This window comes from Octopus sinensis, linkage group LG6 (assembly GCF_006345805.1).
Source record: "Octopus sinensis linkage group LG6, ASM634580v1, whole genome shotgun sequence".
NCBI lineage: Eukaryota > Metazoa > Mollusca > Cephalopoda > Octopoda > Octopodidae > Octopus > Octopus sinensis.
In genome coordinates this window covers 10,374,873-10,394,997 of record NC_043002.1, presented here as the reverse complement: position 1 = coordinate 10,394,997, position 20,125 = coordinate 10,374,873, and the positions used below count along the sequence as shown (strand labels likewise).

The following is a 20,125-nucleotide window of genomic DNA, read 5'->3' as shown; positions in this document are numbered from 1 at the left end:
ACAAATAACATAGATGTATGGATAAAGACTACGAAGAAAGAACATTAACCAGAAAATGGAATCAATACATGTTATAGAGTAACACATTAATTTACTTTCAGCAAAGCAATTCTCTTTTAAAATCTACAATAAGCCTGGATATACTGTGCAATCTTCGTTAACAAAAGTTTGATCTGAAACACAATATCTTTAAATATATATTAAAACTTGATGTTAAAAAAAGTATATTATATAAATACAAATACATATGGAAGCACTCCGACGAGGTTTTCCCGTTGATCCAAATCAACGGAACAGCCTGCTCGTGAAATTAACGTGTAAGTGGCTGAGCACTCCACAGACACGTGTACCCTTAACGTAGTTCTCGGAGATATTCAGCGTGACACAGAGAGTGACAAGGCCGGCCCCTTGAAATACAGGTACAACAGAAACAGGAAGTAAGAGTGAGAGAATTTGTGGCAAAAGAGTACAGCAGGGATCACCACCATCCCCTGCCGGAGCCTCGTGGAGCTTTAGATGTTTTCGCTCAATAAACACTCACAACGCCCGGTCTGGGAATCGAAACCGCGATCCTATGACCGCGAGTCCGCTGCCCTAACCACTGGGCCATTGCGCCTCCACACAAATACATATATGCATATGTACGCAATCTTTCATGCATATTTGAAGGCCTGTACGTATTATAAATTGTGTGTGTGTGTGTGTGTGTGTGTGTGTGTGTGTGTGTGTGTGTGGTGTGTGTGTGTGTGTCTGTGTGTGTGTCTGTGTCTGTGAATCTATTTGTGTAGGTGATCGTGTGCCTGAGAGCCTTTATAGATTGTCAAAATTTGCTCAATCCTGATGGAGAGTTTGCAAGTAATCTTAAATTCTGTTCAATCACAACTCTAAGTTTTACATTACCGATTATTCTCACAATGAATAAAATGAGGTAGTGTAATATCAAAGAGCCAAAACTATTTCTAAATATACCGAAATATAGTTATTTACATTTGTCTGTTTACCAAAATGCACATCAACACACATAAACACGCACACACACACACACTCACACGCGCACACACATATGCACATATACACTCATGTATACACATAGAAAAACATACATATACATGTGTTTATATATGTGTGTGTGCGTGTTTATATATATATATATATATATATATATATACACATTATATATATATATATATAATATATATATATATATATATATATATATATATTATATATATATATATATATATATATATATATATACATTATATATATATACATATATATATACATATAAACATATATATATGTGTGTGTGCGTGATTTATATATCCATAAAGAATGAAGAGAAAATGGAGAGGTAATTAATAAAATATTTATTAATTATAAAATATCATATCTCTGACAGCTGCATATATGGTTTCCTTATAGTTGAACTTTCTACGGATTGGAAAGTAAGCAGCAATTTGATTGGATCTCAATATCCATTAATGAGGTTTATAACCTTTATTTGAATATAAATACACACACACAAATACAAACATATATATATGTATGTATGTACGTTTATATGTATATATTTATGTATGTATGTATGTATATATATATATATATATATATATATATATATATATATATATATATATATATATACTTTGATACTTTGATACTTTGATAGGTTTCGGCCATTATTGGCCCAGGCCATGTCTAACTTAATAGCACCACCTGGTGAAGTCTTTCAAGTCAGAATTTGGGCACTATGGCCCACTCAAGTAGAGAGTTATTGTTTACAGAGACATATCCGGGTGTAGGGGGTTTATCCGGGATTTCTTGAAGGAATCTGTCCAAAGACTTCTTGAACCCTATAGGGTCAGTTTCTGTTTTAATGTGTTTTGGTGTGATGTTAAAGAGAGCGGGGCCAATTGAGGTGAAATAATTGTGCCGTATTGTTGTTATGAGATGAGAGTGCGATTTTTGTTTTGGGCGGATGGCACGGGGCCCAAGCCTTGGATGTACCTTAAAGGTGATGCCAACATCATTTGGGCAATGCTGATGGAATATTTTCCACATCATGCAGATGATGTAGCGCTCACGACGACGTTGGAGAGAATAGAGTTTTAGCTTTTCTAGTCGACCCCAATAGTCGAGGCCTGTCATGCCATCTATCTTTTTTGTGATTGCCCTTTGAGGTGCTTCAACTTTTATGATACCTTGTATTGTGTGGGGAGATCACAGTGGACAACAGTATTCAAGGTGGGGTCGGGCAAAAGTGGAGAAGAGAAGGATAATGGTGTGGATATCTCTCGACTGGAAAGTTCTGAGAATCCAGGAACACATTCTGCGGGCCATGTCAATTTTGGTGTTTATATGAGTGGCCCAGCTTATGTTGTTGTCCACAATTACTCCCAAGTCTCTGATGTTGTTGGACGCCGCGAGAGTTTCACCTGAAGGAAGGGAGTATGGGAGTTTCAGGGCATCCTCTTTTCCAAAGTGGATTAGCTCAAATTTATCCTCGTTCAGCAGCATATTGTTTTTTTCTGCCCATTGGATAACAGCCAGTAGATCTGACTGAAGGCATGTCCGGTCACTCGCCTCATTTATGACCTTCTGTAGCTTGGAGTCATCTGCAAAGATTTTTATGTTGCTGTGCTTGATGATGTCATTAATGTCATTAATGTAAATGATGAAAAGAAGTGGGCCCAGCACAGTGCCTTGCGGAACGCCACTACTGACTTTGGCTGGGCTTGATTTTACCCCTTCAACTACAACATGTTGAGATCTGTCTGTCAGGAAACACTTGATCCATTTCAGTAACTTTCCAGAGACACCAATGTTGGATAGTTTTTTGAATAGGATATATATATATATATATATATATATATATATATATATATATATATATATATATTATATATATATATATATATATATATATATATATATATATATATATATGTACATATATATACATTCATACATATATATATAAATAAGGTTTTGAAAACGGACTCCCTTCATCGAAAACCGGTGATTGCCGTACGCTGAAGACAGGCAAATACCTAGAAACTGCAGTCCGTGCGTATCACTTAGGTTGACGAGAGAGGGATGTCCTCCCTTTGCAAATACCATAAAGGCACAGAAAGTGTGCTTAAAGCCAGCTGGAGACGATGATCTCCTGGGGCTACAAGCTACAGTAACACCCACCCTTAGTGGTTAGCCATATTGAGATGGCTAGTATACCTTACGTTGTCGTGCAGTTACTGTTTACATCTCGTTCAGAGATTTATTATTGTTATATATATATATATATATTACTATTAATAATAAATAACAGTAAATGTGGCAATACAAATCATGAACCGTACAGACAAGTTAAAAAACATTTATATACATACGTGTGAAGGCGCATAGTGAAGGCGCATGGCTCAGTGGTTAGAGCGTCGAGCTTACGATCGTGAGGTTGTGAGCTCGAATCCCGGACCGGGCTGTGTGTTGTGTTCTTGAGCAAGGCACTTTATTTCACGTTGCTCCAATTAACTCAGCTGTAGAAATGAGTTGCGACGTCACGGGTGCCAAGCTGTATCGGCCCCTTTGCCTTTCCCTTGGATAACACTGGTGGCGTGGAGAGTGGAGGCCGGTATGCATGGGCGACTGCTGGTCTTCCATAAACAATCTTGCCCAGACTTGTGCCTTAGAGGGTAACTTTCTAGGTGCAAACCCACGGTCAGTCATGACCGAAGGGGGTCACAACTCACAACATACGTATATGTATTTATATAATTGGGGTATGTTATTAAACTTGTACATATACACACACACACATATGCAGATGCACTTTTGTACACACGCGCACGATCAAAATATACACACGTTTATTTATTTGTGCTGCTTGCCTTTTTTCTCTGAATTAGAAATGAACCACTAAGTTCGATCACTTCCAATTCCATTTGTACTTTCAGATCAATATGACACGGCTATTTCCATTTTACCTGTTGTTCTTGACAGCAGTAACTGCTCTCGAGCCGGAAGAGGAGAAAGGTAAGTTTCTAATCCGATATAAATATACTGAATAATCAAACATTTGAAAATTGCATGAGCGCTAATTCTTTCATCTTTTTAATCAATCAGTCTTTTCGTATTTTTTTTTTGAAATTGTGTTACACTCATCGATATTCCCATTACTATAAATTGATAATGTGTATACACACACATAAACACATACAAGCGTACGCGCACGTACACACACACACAAATATACACGCATTAATGTGTGTGTGTATCTGTCTGTATGCATGTAAGTATATGTATGTGTGTGTTTGGTTCTGTGCAAAATACGTAAGAATGGAGTAAGCAAATTAGTTTAATATATTGTTTGCTTACAATAGTTTCATGTATTTCTATTTTAACCAATCTTGCCGTATGTTGTAAGCATGTCGTCCACTATTAATATGTTTCTATTCACTGTGCAACAGTTTCTTTACAGTACATGGCAAAGTTGACCAAATTGCTTTTCGTAAAATCTAATATGTTGACTGGGATTGCGATTTTGCCAGTAAGCTCCTCGATACGAATCCTAGGCGTGGTGTTCTGACTAATCATATAAATACACTACAAATACAGGAAGAAATTTGGTAAATAAGGTGGAGGGGCAGTAAGAGGAATTTGATTAGATAATTGACTGCGTTTCACCCCGAGAATTCTCTTTGTTGTTACAAGAAAATATCCCACTCAGTCACCTTCAATAAATGATCGCCGTAATTAGACTTAGACAATCCTGTATTCCAAGGCAGTCGCAAAAATGGCCACTTGCTTGATAGTCAAATTTTATATCTGAGCATCAAAGGCTACACATTAATATTGGACCCGTCAACATTGATCAATTCGTCTAGTAAAGCAATTAATTACATTCGTTTATACACGCATTCATTTTTAGACATGCACCTCTTTCTAGCGATACTTATCCTATAATCACACACACACACCAATACTTGTTTGCATACACTCACACACATAATTACGTATATTCGTGTTCACACATTTGTACCAACCTATGTACACTGACGCATACGTACACACACACACATGCATAGGCATATTCGAATGTATCCGATCGATTATTCCAATATTTTGGTATGCTTGATATTCAATTTCCCTAATAGTTGCCTAGTGACTTTCATGAATACCTACGCTCATAACTAATACTATACTATCATTTGTTTTTCTAGGGTCACGCTTTAGTTTATATCAATGATCTATTTTCATTTCTCACTTAGCCGTTAACCCTTTTTCATATAATGTTCTCGTTGTTGATACATCAACTTGGTATATATAAAATACAGGCGGGATTACTATGTGAGAAATCCTTGTTGAGGTTTTATTGTATAGACACACCTAAATGTCTCATAATGTATAGTTTGCTTACAATACTTTCATCTATTTCTATGTTAACCAATCTTGCCGTATGTTGCAAGCATGTTGTCCACTATTTATATGTTTCTATTCACTGTGCAAGAGTTCCTTTACAGTACATGGTCTCTATCACTGTGCCCAATGTAACGTTCCTTTATTAAAGCATTTGTGTAATTTGAAGCATATATAACTATTATATCTTGGAGATTGGTTAAGTACCCAGAGGCCAGTGTTTGAGAAGTACTTATGTTAAAATTCGTATAGTAAGTCATAAAACATTAATTTACACACTATTTTACTCCGATAATTATTTCTCAGATATATTACTATGCATACGTGCAATGGAATTGAAGTAACTATGTGTCTATTTATAATCTAATTGTATTAATATGACCATTTCTCAATTTTCTTTATGATTTAACCGTGGGGAAAATATATGATTCTGTGCATGTACGTACAATAATATGATAGTCTACTAAGACGGCGTGCCGGTAGAATCGGTAGCAGCCGAGCGAAATGTTTAGCGGTATTTCGTCTGTCTTTATGTTCTGAGTTCAAATTCCGCCGAGGTTGACTTGCCTTTCATCCTTTCGGGGTCAATTAAATAAGTACCAGTTACGCACTGGGGTCGATATAATCGACTTAATCCGTTTGTCTGTCCTTGTCTGACCCCTCTGTGTGTAGCCCCTTGTGGGCAGTAAAAAAATAGGTATTTCGTCTGTCTTTACGTCCTGAGTTCAAATTCCGCCATGGTCGACTTTGCTTTTCATCTTTTCGGGGTCGAAAAATTAAGTACCAGTTGCGCACTGCGGTCAATCTAATCGACTAGAGTAGAAAAGATTATGATGGCATACTGAAATAAAATACGAAACTATAAATTTATCATCAATATACAGTATGAGTGAAGTACTTAATCTTCTGTTAGACAAACTGCATGCTCGTTTAAATTTTGGTCAAAGGAATTGCGATAAAGGATGTGAAACACGTATTTCTGACTGTGATGTTTTACATAACTACGATCAGCCACAAGGGAGGTGCGCCATAGCTATGGCTTTGTTGTCATCCACTTATTTCAAGTGGATATGTCAATTTTCATTTAGATATTTTAATAAAATGTTTCACAAAGCCAACACAATCATTAAATAATGTAAAACCCCTCAGATGTGGGCTACGTATACCGGGAGAGGACATATAATCGGATGTTGTGACATCTGTAAATATCTGCTGACGTAGCGTTCCAATTTTTCATAAGTTTGTACCAACCGAACGTGAAGATATGGCTTTCAATATTTTGTCATCAGTAAGAATTATTATATATTTCTTTACTACCCACAAGGGGTTAAACACAGAGGGGACAAACAAGGACAGACAAAGGATTAAGTCGATTAGATCGACTCCAGTGCGAAACTGGTACTTTATTTATCGACCCCGAAAGGATGAAAGGCAAAGTCGACCTCGGCGGAATTTGAACGTAACGGCAGACGAAATACCGCTAAGCATTTCGCCCGGCGTGCTAACGTTTCTGTCAGCTCGCCGCCTCTTGTAAGAATTATTATAGATAGCATACCTATGCTCATCAGGTTCGTTAGTATATAACAGCTGGTCTTCCGTTCCGTAATACGGCAGCATATAATGCTGAGCAATAGTTTGATATATTTAAAAATATAGTGTGTCTTACATACCGACCAATACGGTGTGTAACATCAAATTTCAGCGATACTCGTTTTCTTCTTCTTCTTCTTCTTCTTCTTCTTCTTCTTCTTCTTCTTCTTCTTCTTCTTCTTCTTCTTCTCCTTCTTCTTCTCCTTCTTCTTCTTCTTCTTCTTCGTCTTCTTCTTCTTCTCCTTCTTCTTCTTCTTCTTCTTCTTCTTCTTCTTCGTCTTCTTCTTCTTCTTCTTCTTCTTCTTCTTCTTCTTCTTCTTCGTCTTCGTCTTCTTCTTCTTCTTCTTCTTCTTTTCTTCTTCTTCTTCTTCGTCGTCGTCGTCTTCTTCTTCTTCTTCTTCTTCTCCTTCTTCTTCTTCTTCTTCTCCTTCTCTTCTTCTTCTTCTTCTTCGTCTTCGTCTTCTTCTTCTTCTTCTTCTTCTTCTTCGTCTTCGTCTTCTTCTTCTTCTTCTTCTTCTTCTTCTTCTTTTCTTCTTCTTCTTCTTCGTCGTCGTCGTCTTCTTCTTCTTCTTTTCTTCTTCTTCTTCTTCTTCTTCTCCTTCTTCTTCTTCTTATAATTATTATTATTATTATTATTATTATTATTATTATTATTATTATTATTATCATTATTATTATTATTATTATTATTATTATTATTGTATTAAACTTATTTTGCTGAGTATGATGGAAAGTGTCAGCTGTCCACAGCCATTAGACTAAACTCACACTTGTTTACTGCTCATGCTTCAAGAACCCTGCGAAAAATTCTTGCAGTTACAAGCAATGCTGATTTTTGCTGGTGTTCTACCTTCACACTTGCACCAATCTTTTTCATTCATGTTGGTAATAGAGTGCTGATACTTCCAAGAGCATCAGTTACTATTGTTATCACGTCTGCTCTCTTCCTTGACCACAACCTTCGTATTTCCCACTTCAAATCGTCATAGTTGTTTATTTTTTTTCTTCTTTCACATTGATCTTTTTTGTCACCGGGGCAAGCTACGCCGATTATCATAATGTTCTTCCTTTTTTATTGACCACAACACTGTCCAGTATCCGATGACTGGTCAGGTGATTGCACTGGTTTGTTGCATCCCACAGGATTTTGCAATTCTCATTTTCGGTGATTCCTGGAGTTTGCTCATGCCACATCTTGGCTCTTTGTAGGTCGAGATTACCACATAGCTCCGAATGGACCATTCTTGCCACATTGTCATGGCGTCAATTGTATTCGCGTTCTGCCAATTTCGATCATTCGCTAACGATGCACCATACCCGTTTCATCCCTCTCACCACACATTCTGCATTTGTCGCTATCGGTAGTGTTGTCTATTCTGCACTTCACATAGTTCGCCCTTAACGCTTGTGCCTGAGCTGTGCATATGAGACTCTATCTTCAGGTCACTCCTCATCCATAGCCACCGGTCCTCTGTATCTGTTTTAAAGTTCACATCACTTGCAAACTGACCGTACATTTTCTTTTCATTCCATGCGTTTACCTTTCTGCTTTTTTGTTCTTGTTTAAATTTTTCTTTCGTTACACAATTTTCTGTGTTGATTGATGAAGTCGGCCTCCTTCGTGTGTTTTAACAGTGACTCCATGATATTTTATATACCTATTTCTTTATTACCCACAAGGGGCTAAACACAGAGCGGACAAACGAGGACAGACATAGGTATTAAGTCGATTACATCGACACCAGTGCGTAACTGGTACTTAATTTATCGACCCCGAAAGGATGAAAGGCAAAGTCGACCTCGGCGGAATTTGAACTCACAACGTAACGCAGACGAAATACCGCTAAGCATTTCGCCCGGCGTGCTAACGTTTCTGCCAGCTCGCCGCCTTAAAATTTTATATACCACGCTAGGCTTTGCTTCGATACAGTCCTGGCAACTAATCACCCCCCCCCCACTTTCTTGTAGACAAGTACAGCCTAACGGTGTTATCTTAGGGTGGAACGCTCCACCTACTGTCAACATTTTTCTGATCTTGGTATTCATTTTCTTCACTCCTCACTTTTGCCATTTTATAATTCTCCTACTCAAAACCGAAGTGATGCTATCACCCACGTATTAACTCTCTTTACTCTTTTACTATTTTACTTGTTTCAGTCATTTGACTGCGGCCATGCTGGAGCACCGCCTTTAGTCGAGCAAATCGACTCCGGGACTTATTCTTTGTAAGCCCAGTACTTATTCTATCGGTATGTTTTGCCGAACCGCTAAGTAACGGGGACGTAAACACACCAGCATCGGTTGTCAAGCAATGCTAGGGGGACAAACACAGACACACAAACATATACACACACACATATATATATATACATATATACGACAGACTTCTTTCAGTTTCCGTCTACCAAATCCACTTACAAGGCATTGGTCGGCCCGGGGCTATAGCAGAAGACACTTGCCCAAGATGCCACGCAGTGGGACTGAACCCGGGACCATGTGGTTGGTTAGCAAGCTACTTACCACACAGCCACTCCTGCGCCTATGCTTCGATTTTATTCAATCCAGTGAATATGGAGCGCAACACGAACCTCAGTCTTCGGAAATACTCCACCCTCAGTTTCTCTTTCATTTCCTTTTCCATTATATCTTTGAACTCTATGTTATTATAAGTTCTTGAGTGAGACAGCAGTTCACGCCATCAAAACGACATTGGGGTTAAATAATCGAGCACGGTGTACCCATCATGACTACCTGTCTGATAAGGGTACACCAGGCACATGCATCACAACCATACGTGCGCGGCATGGTGAACTCATATCAAGATAAACAGCACGTGACCTTGCAGGTGTGGCCCAGTTAGAATTTTCTTCAGATCGAGTAACCCATCTGTTCAAAAGGTTCCTGAATAAGGTTTGTTTAAGGATGTTGAACGAAACACCCATGTTTCTAAAGCTGAATTATTTAAACCCCCAAAGAATCCCTCTCAACACATAGCTATGATGTTCCCCCGCCACTTCCGCTTGCGATCAGAGATGCATATATCATCAGCCACTAAGGAACTTGCCCACCAGGTTAAGGTCAAACAACTGACAAGCAAATCTAGGATAATGAGCAGAATATTTGCAGTAGACCACCTTTAATGTACATGATAACACTTCCAATCAGTTAAGATCAGAAGCCATGAGAGCTTCTGCCTGGTACTGCATCAGGGCATTATTATTATTATTATTATTATTATTATTATTATTATATTATTATTATTATTATTATTATTATTATTATTATTATTATTATTAATATTATTTTATGTTTAACTTTTGCTTTACATTTGTACAAGTTGGCTCCAAGTCTCACCCAGAGACCTCAAGAGACAGCAAGTTGAAAGCTGATGTTGGTGTTATGCCTAGGGTGCCATACATTTGGTTTTGTACATAGCGTTGTTCTAGAGAATGTTTAAGGAACCATAAGAAAATTATGTTTGTTTTAAAACTTGAGATTACATAGAAAGTATTCTGCGTAGGATATGGGCAGTTCCCATGAGCACTATTATTATTATTATTATTAGTAGTAGTAGTAGTAGTAGTAGTAGTAGTAGTAGTAGTTTAATTATTTTAGCTTTCACAGATATTACTCAGCAAACAACAGCTGTACCAAAACCTGAATACCGGAGTTTCTTGTACAGTATGTTCTTTGCCAGTTCACACCAAAACCTTTTGGCGTGCCCAAACCACGACCGTGTGTAGGAGAAACCTTTGCAGAGGACCGTATCAGTTCCTTAAATTGGTATCAAAATACTCCTCTCGAGTATTTGTTTTATCAAAACAGGACTGGGAAAAGAGGTTAATGATCCGACTGAATTTCATATATGAATTAGAAGGAAGCAAAGGATATGATCTCGGATAGTATTGGAACCAAATTTACTTTCTTCTAGTTTATAATAAATCTGCCTTGTAAAATATCTAATAATGCTTAGTAGGTATAATTATAATGTATGTATCTTTATTCAGAATGCGATGGATGTTTAATCGAGGGTAAGTGCCGCAAATACGAAGATACATGGATGGAAAAGACGGAAATAATGTGTGCCTTGAAAACGTGTCACCGAATGAGTGATACTCAATGGAAAGTATATGCAAAATCTGTGTGTAAGTTGGCAAATAAATTTTTGGTTTCCTTTCTTCACTACATGTCTTAAAACAGCAAAATCACACCGAATATTATATTGGCGTTCTTTTGAATGCGATAGGCCAAATTCGGCAACTGTTCATTATTAACCATCTGCCTGTGTTAACTGTGACATTGACGCATCACAACTCATAGACAGCTACATCAACCTCAGTAGACAATGGCTTCTCCCTTGATTGAACACGATTGACGAAAGGTAATGTTCAACATAGTAGTGTTTGATAGTGGAGGCGCAATGGCCCAGTGGTTAGGGCAGCGGACTTGCGGTCATAGGATCGCGGTTTCGATTCCCAGACCGGGCGTTGTGAGTTTTATTGAGCGAAAACACCTAAAGCTCCACGAGGCTCCGGCAGGGGATGGTGGTGATCCCTGTTGTACTCTTTCCCCACAACTTACTCTTACTTCCTGTTTCTGTTGTACCTGTATTTCAAGGGGCCGGCCTTGTCACTCTCTGTGTAACGCTGAATATCCCCGAGAACTACGTTAAGGGTACACGTGTCTGTGGAGTGCTCAGCCACTTATACGTTAATTTCACGAGCAGGCTGTTCCGTTGATTCGGATCAACCGGAACCCTCGTCGTCGTAACCGACGGAGTGCTTCCAGTGTTTGATATCAATACGAAAAGAAAGGTATTTAAATACCGCATAACATTTTGGTAGGCGCTATCACGATTCTGGTGAGCAGGTAGAATCCATAGCAAATCGTCCGGAATGTTTAACAGCATTTACTTTTCAACCCTTCGGGGTCGAAAGTTAAGGGACCAGTCGAATCCTAGAGTTGAGGAAATTGACTGGATGCTTCACCTCCAAAATTACTGGTATTCAAGCCAGTAACGGACAAGCGCCCTGTTCACGGAGATTTTGGTCGCTTAAACGCCATGAAAGCTGGGTAACCGGCCTTATGAGTCCTAAGGATAAAGATACATAAAATAAACGACTCTCATACTTCAATGTCTAACTTGAAGTATAAGTCGACTGATACATTTCAAAGAATGAGCTTTGTGAGTGTCCTTAAACTATATTTATATCTAAACTAGCAGTATTACCCGGCGTTGCTCGGGTTTGTAAGGGAAATAACTATATAAGCATTTTTAGAGAGTTATAGACAAAAAATAGCAAAAAAATGCATTAAAAGTGGGAAAATAAATGATGGTAAATTTTTTTTTAATCGTAGACTCATCGTAGACGCGCGCTAATACCCAGAAGGGCTCGATATGAATCACGACTATAAGATACCCGGTTTTGATTAAACTGCACCGCAAAACGTGGGAGTAGTTAGGAATCTAAATTGTAGGAGACGGACAGCACACAACCTCTCTTTTATATATAAAGATGTAACATCAATTCACATCAGTGTGTGTACGGATTTCGAACTTCAAGGTTTGATTTAGTCTGAGATTACGCACCTCAGCAGACACGCACGCACACATGCACACATAGACACAGATACACAGACAGATACATACACACACAATATTTATCATCGACCGAACATATTCAGTTTATGTGGTTTGCCTGTTCGACAGTTCGCTTCGGCACGCAGCTCAAGGAATTACTTCTTCATATTACTGGGTGCTAAATATACATATACAAATATGTATGCATATACACACACACACCACACACACATATATATATATATATATATATATATATATATATATATATATATATATATATATATATATATATTATAATATATAAATCTTTAGTTAATATATTCAATGAGAATATTATGATACTGAATTTGTATTGAGTACTCTATTGTATCAAAGTATTTATGTAATTGATACGAGCGATTATTATATATTTTATAATATGTTATATTAATATCAGGAATCAATATTAGAAAATTCTTCAGAAAGATATATACGTGTGTAAAATAATTGTTCTATTAATACAACAATTATTTTACATACGTATATATCTTTCTGAAGAATTTTCTAATATTGTTTTCCTGATATTAATAATAATATTATTATAATATATATATATATATATATATATATTATATATATATATATATATATATACATACATACATACAAATATATATAATTTATATATTTACACATACACACACACATCTATATATATATATATATACACACATACTAAAATCTGTTTTTTTGTACACCACCTGTCTTCGGCTTTTGTTTTTTTCGTAAACTCTCCCTGTATATACACACATACATACTTCTATATATATATATACACACATAAACATACATACATACATATCTATCTGCATACATATGAATATATAGAAATGTGTAGATATATATATATAATCACAAACACACACACACACACACACACACACACACACACATATATATATATATATATATATATATATATGCACACACGCATATATATGTGTGTATGCGAGTGTATGTACATATGTACGTATGTATCTGTGTATCTATATCGCCGGCCTTGTGCCAACTTTTTTAGCCATAATTATGTGAAAGATAATTATTTGATAGAATAGCCAATATATTGTTGGTTTTCTTTTCAAAAACAGATTGTCGGAAGAATAATGGCAATTGTGTCAAGAAAGATAAAGTTTGGTCGGGCATGGAAGATGGTGTCTGCTGGGTTCACAGGTGCAATATCACCGGAAGTAATCGCGTACAAATCACTTCAAGATCAGGCGGAAAATGTGTAGAGTGAGTATATATTTTTGAGCTATTTAATTCAAATTTTCGCGATATCTCTGTTCAGTTGTCGTGGTAACACACACCCTCTTCAGTTCCAGCTCTAACGTCCGGTTAAATGCTTCAACTGAAAACTCGTTACAATCATTCTTCTTTTCTTTCAATTTGAAAAGCATCTGTTTTTTTTCTTTGTTGTTGTTTTTTTTTTCAGGGCAGAATTAAAATTGAAATTCTTCTAATTTCTACTTGTTTAATATTTGACATGATCGCGGTCATGTTGAATGGTTTAGTTGAGCAAATCGACACCAATTATTATTCAGTTTTAAGTGTGGTATTTATTCTATCAGTTTCTTTTGTCGAACCGCTTGCGCGCAAACAGATTAACACTGGTTGACAAGCTGTGGGGTGAGAAACACACACATACATACATATTTGGCGTCTTTCCGCAGTTTCTTTCTACCAAATTCACTCAAAATTCTTTGGTCGACTCTTAGGCCTATACTACACGAAATTTGCGTAATGTGAGCAATAGGCGTAGGAGTGGCTGTGTGGTAAGTAGCTTGCTTACCAACCACAAGGTTCCGGGTTCAGTCCCACTGCGTGGCACCATGGGCAAGTGTCTTCTACTATAGCTTCGGGCCGAACAAAGCCTTGTGAGTGGATTTGGTAGACGGAAACTGAAAGAAGCCCGTCGTATATATGCATATGTATATATGTATGTGTGTGTATGTGTTTGTGTGTCTGTGTTTGTTCCCCCCCCCCCAACATCGCTTGACAACTGATGCTGGTGTGTTTGCGCCCCTGTAATTTAGCGGTTCGGCAACAGAAACCGATAGAATAAGTACTAGGCTTACAAAGAATAAGACCTGGGGTCGATTTTCTCGACTAAAGGCGGTGCTCCAGCATGGGCACCGTCAAATGACTGAAAAAAGTAAAAATAAATAAATAACTAAATTACAGTGTTAATTAAAAGTGGAGAGTCTGATATTCTCACTTGTGTCTAATTCAATCTCGTCAAAGCAATAAGTACTGAAATACTCGCGGTCATAGGATCGCGGTTTCGATTCCCAGACCGGGCGTTGTGAGTGTTTATTGAGCGAAAACACCTAAAGCTCCGCGAGGCTCCGGCAGTGGGTGGTGGTGATCCCTGTTGTACTCTTTCACCACAACTTTCTCTCACTCTTACTTCCTGTTTCTGTTGTACCTGTATTTCAAAGGGCCGGCCTTGTCACTCTCTGTGTCACGCTGAATATCCCCGAGAACTACGTTAAGGGTACACGTGTCTGTGGAGTGCTCAGCCACTTACACGTTAATTTCACGAGCAGGCTGTTCCGTTGATTCGGATCAACCGGAACCCTCGTCGTCGGAACCGACGGAGTGCTTCCATCCCCACTGAAATATTGTATGAAAATATAGTCCAAAAGAACCATGCATAGGCTAACAGGCTTGTATATTTATACACTCACCCGCGTACGCACACAACCACACATATGCATATATATATGTCTGTATGACATCTTTACCATCCCAATTCACTCGCGGCTATAATAAAGGGATCTTGCACAATGTGGCGCCCAGTAGAACTGAGCCGAAAAGCACGTGAGTGCAAAGAGAGCCCCCCCCCCTCCCGTTCATATATTTCAACTACATAAATTACAATGTTAAAAAGAAGGGAAGAAACTATTATTGCTATGTCTAATACAGTCTTCTTGCAAATAACTTGCACATGTAAGTGTTTACAGTCGAAAGCTTCGAATACCGGAAGCCAGCAAGTGTATGGGGTCACCAGGAGAGAATGCGCGCCGTTTCGGGGCCTACCTCTCGACGCATCATTGCGTACCCTCACTGATATGAAGCACCACTTGCTCGATCAACTAGTTATCAAATAAAGCTCAATATCCTTCTAGCCATCGCTCATCGTCTCTTTTTAACCAAATCCAGTGGCTAGCCTTTTCCACTGTAGTACAACGAATCCTCTACACCCGACTTCGATTGGAAAGAGCTCCGCTTTCCAACCTGCGTCTTCACATTCCTCGAGGAAGATAATATAACGGTCAATATTCCATGAGGAACCGTTAACTCGACTAGATTCACCACTTTCTTTCAAACCACATTTTAATATCCGGATTTTTCGCAACTGGGGTGGGAAAGAATCCTTGGTACCCTGGCAAATCTGTAGGCACCTCCCACTTTTCATCGCTCACATGAATTTTCTTTTTCTTCTTCAAACGGATCTGCTGTCCTGAGCGCACGAAGATAATGAAATCTCTAGTTGGTTCTTTCAATAGTTATTTTTTCCACTGTTGATGAGAGCAAGTTGGTACTTTATAGCATTGAAGATGACCTTAAGGACCAGATTGTGTCTTCATGTATTTCTATTCAATGCCAGTGAACAGTTAGAAAGAATATGGTTCAGCATTCCTACCTTTCCGCAGTTGGATATATCATTCTCTGAGACGTTCCATCTTACTAGATCTGTAGGCGATGGCAAGATATCATAGGATGAACGAATCAGAACACTTAGCGGAGGTGTAGTACACCTCCATATCTCATTCCAACTTTTTTATTTTGTAAAACGAGAATATTTTAAACCCTTCATTTTTGCACAGATATCTGGATCTTCACTGCATGGGGCATTCTAAAGAGATGAATCCATAATTTGTTGTTTATGCATATTTACACGACTGGCCAGTTTCCTTCCTGTCTTCCCAATGTAGTTTTCATTGCATTCTGGGCATCGCATGCAGTAGATGAGATATTTTGTTTTACAATTCATGCTTGCAATTCCTTTCTATTCTTGAATCATTTCGCTGTCCCTTACTCGATTAATTCACATGCGCCACAACGAGGGTTCCACAGTTGAGTATGTGCATCGTTTCAAATGTGAATCTCACCTTTATTATAAGTCTCTTGATGTTTGTATGTATGTACATATGTATACGAGGTCTGATCAGTAAGTATCTGGACTGTTGCCATAATAACGAAGCTAAAGCCTGCGCCTATAATCTTACACTGCAAGATAGCGTTTTACAACGGTTCACTTAACACTTCTGGAAAGATGATGGATGCTTAGCTGTTTCCAACGGTACTTTCTATAGACATATCTTTGAAAATATTTCATATTCCATATGAATAGGAATATATAATATATATATATATATATATATATATATATATATATATATATAATAAGATTAAATAATTTTTTAATAGTCTTTTAAAAATACAACAATTATTTACGGGTAGATTTCGGCATTGTAAATATAACCATTAACGTTAGGGAACTTATAAAAAAAAAGTTCAATATATATATTTTGTATATAGATAAAAGGGGCAGGCAACAGGCTGCTTAGCCACATACCGAAAAGTTAGAAATAGCAGTCACAGACTGTTTATTTCTATTTTCTACAAATGAGACTCCACATACGACATACGACTAATCTTTCGGTATGTGGCTAAGCAACCTGTTGCCTGCCCCTTTTTTATTTATATACAAATATATATATATATATATACTCTTTTACACTTTTACTTGTTTCAGTCATTTGACTGCGGCCATGCTGGAGCACCGCCTTTAGTCGATCAAATCGACTCCGGGACTTATTCTTTGTAAGCCCAGTACTTATTCTATCGGTCTGTTTTGCCGAACCGCTAAGTGACGGGGACGTAAACACACCAGCATCGGCTGTCAAGCAATGCTAGGGGTACAAACACAGACACACACACATATATATATATTATATATATATATATAACATATTACGAAAGGCTTCTTTCAGTTTCGTTACAAATCCACTCACAAGGCATTGGTCGGCCCGGGGCTATAGCAGAAGACACTTGCCCAAGATGCCACGCAGTGGGACTGAACCCGCAACCATGTGGTTGGTTAGCAAGCTACTTACCACACAGTCACTCCTGCGCCATATATATATATATATATATATATATATATATATATATGGTAGTTGTCTACTCCTTATGAAGAGTTTGACCACCTCCTTTACCTAGACCTTAAAGCCATCATTACATCTGATGTGGCTTTTAAAACTAGATAATGGTTTGAAAAGACAGCCACATAGATTGCATATCCGATTTGGACCACCAAGAGCTGCAGATAAGTTCTGACCTTTGCGGATCCTAAAATGTCTTTTGAGGCTTTTGCGGAAAACGAACATCCACCAACTATTCTGCCTGTATGTCTTTAGATTTGCAAATCCTCTAGCATACATTGCATTGAAAGGTGTGCACAGACATATAGGCAGACCATTTGGTGGTGGTTCGTTTTCCATGGGTTCCGTAAATGAGATTTGAGTCCAGCAAAGGAAAGGCCAACCAAAGCCTATATACACCACACACACACACCACACACACACACACACACACACACACACATATATATATATATATATATATATATATAATACCGGAGTAAAGTAAACACATAAATTGAAACAAGGTGGAAAAAAGAGTACTCAAATACAGTGTAGAGTAATATGCTTTATTTAAAGCAGCAGAAAATTCAACAAAACCTGTTGGGAAACAGTCAGAGTAACTGGTTTGTTGAATTTTCTGCTGCTTTTAAATAAAGTATATATATATATATATATATATATATATATAAAAGGAAGTTTATATATATATATATAAAAGGAAAGTTTACGAAATAAACAAAAAACGAAGGCAGGTGGTGTACAAACAAACAGATGTATTAGTATAGCGCCCAGGAATAGAAAAAGTCTTTTACGTTTCGAGCCTACGCTCTTCTACAGAAAGATACGCAGAAAAAAAACAAGGAGCAAGGAGAGAAACAAGGAGAGAAGAAAAATGTGCGTAGTAGCTAATGTAGGTTCTAGTCGACCAGAGGATATCATAGAAGAACTTGTCCAACACAGCAACGCCTGCGCCTATAATCTTACACAGCTAACACTTCTTCTGGAAAGATGATGAATGCCTAGCTGTTTCCAACGGTACTTTCTATAGACATATCTTTGAACACATTTCACCAAATATTTTGCCAATCTTAGCTAAATTATATTCACTCCATAATATCCGTTTATATATGACGAGAGTTTTGCTGAAGCAATCCAAAACTGCATAAGAAATGTGGTTTTAGTTTACATCAATTATACCAGATATAGACGTGTCTCATTTGCTTTCAACCAAGGTATTTGGTTCTTGAGCACAATATTTTTAAAAATAACTATTATGGGAGTGATTTACAGCATATTATATAGACTATAACATCAAATCCGTTATATACTTCCTCGGCGGAATTTGAAGTCAGAACTTTAAGCTAGACTAAGTACCACTAAGCATTTCGCCCAGCGTGCTAACGTTTCTTATTTCTTTATTACCCACAAGGAGCTAAACATAGAGGGGACAAACAAGGACAGACAAACGGATTAAGTCGATTATATCGACCCCAGTGCGTAACTGGTGCTTATTTAATCGGCCCCGAAAGGATGAAAGATAAAGTCAACCTCGGCGGAATTTGAACTCAGAACGTAAAGACAGACGAAATACCTATTTCTTTACTACCCACAAGGGGCTAAACACAGAGAGGATAAACAAGGACAGACAAACGAATTAAGTCGTTTATATCGACCCCAGTGCGTAACTGGTAATTATTTAATCGGCCCTGAAAGGATGAAAGATAAAGTCAACCTCGGCGGAATTTGAACTCAGAACGTAAAGACAGACGAAATACCTATTCCTTTACTACCCACAAGGGGCTAAACACAGAGAGGACAAACAACGACAGACAAACGGATTAAGTCGACTATATCGACCCCAGTGCGTAACTGGTACTTATTTAATCGGCCCCGAAAGGATGAAAGATAAAGTCGACCTCGGCGGAATTTGAACTCAGAACGTAAAGACAGACGAAATAGCGCTAAGTATTTCGCCCGGCGTGCTAACGTTTCTGCCAACTCATCGCCTTACCCAGTCTTCAGATATGTACAACTACAAAATATGTCACACATCTGGAGTAAAATGAACATTTAATGCATTATGATTTTCAGTATTTCTTTGTAACTGTGCGAATAATATAATTTAAGGGAGAGAGAGAGAGAGAGAGAGAGAGAGAGACACACACACAGACAAAGAGATAGAGTGAGTAAGTGAGTGAGTGAGTGAGATGGAGACAGAATATTGTGAGTTAGTATACGTGGATTTGTATGTGTAGATATGCAGGGGATCTGAAGGGCAAGCATATCAAATTATGTGTAAGCGAAAATATGAATACACAGGTGTGTGAGTATTCATTCATACGCA

The 20,125-nt window shown here is 37.8% G+C and overlaps 1 protein-coding gene across 1 annotated transcript in view; it reads left to right on the top strand.

Annotated features, from left to right (window-relative positions):
- LOC118763691 overlaps positions 1–13,865 on the top strand; it is a 31,600-nt gene extending 17,735 nt beyond the window's left edge. The window contains exons 2-4 of the mRNA XM_036503473.1: positions 3,954–4,032; positions 11,013–11,150; positions 13,717–13,865. Of these exons, the coding sequence (XP_036359366.1) occupies positions 3,960–4,032; positions 11,013–11,150; positions 13,717–13,865 (360 nt within the window). The 5' untranslated portion in view covers positions 3,954–3,959. The remainder of the gene's footprint in view (positions 1–3,953; positions 4,033–11,012; positions 11,151–13,716) is intronic.
- The last annotated feature ends 6,260 nt before the right edge of the window (positions 13,866–20,125 follow it).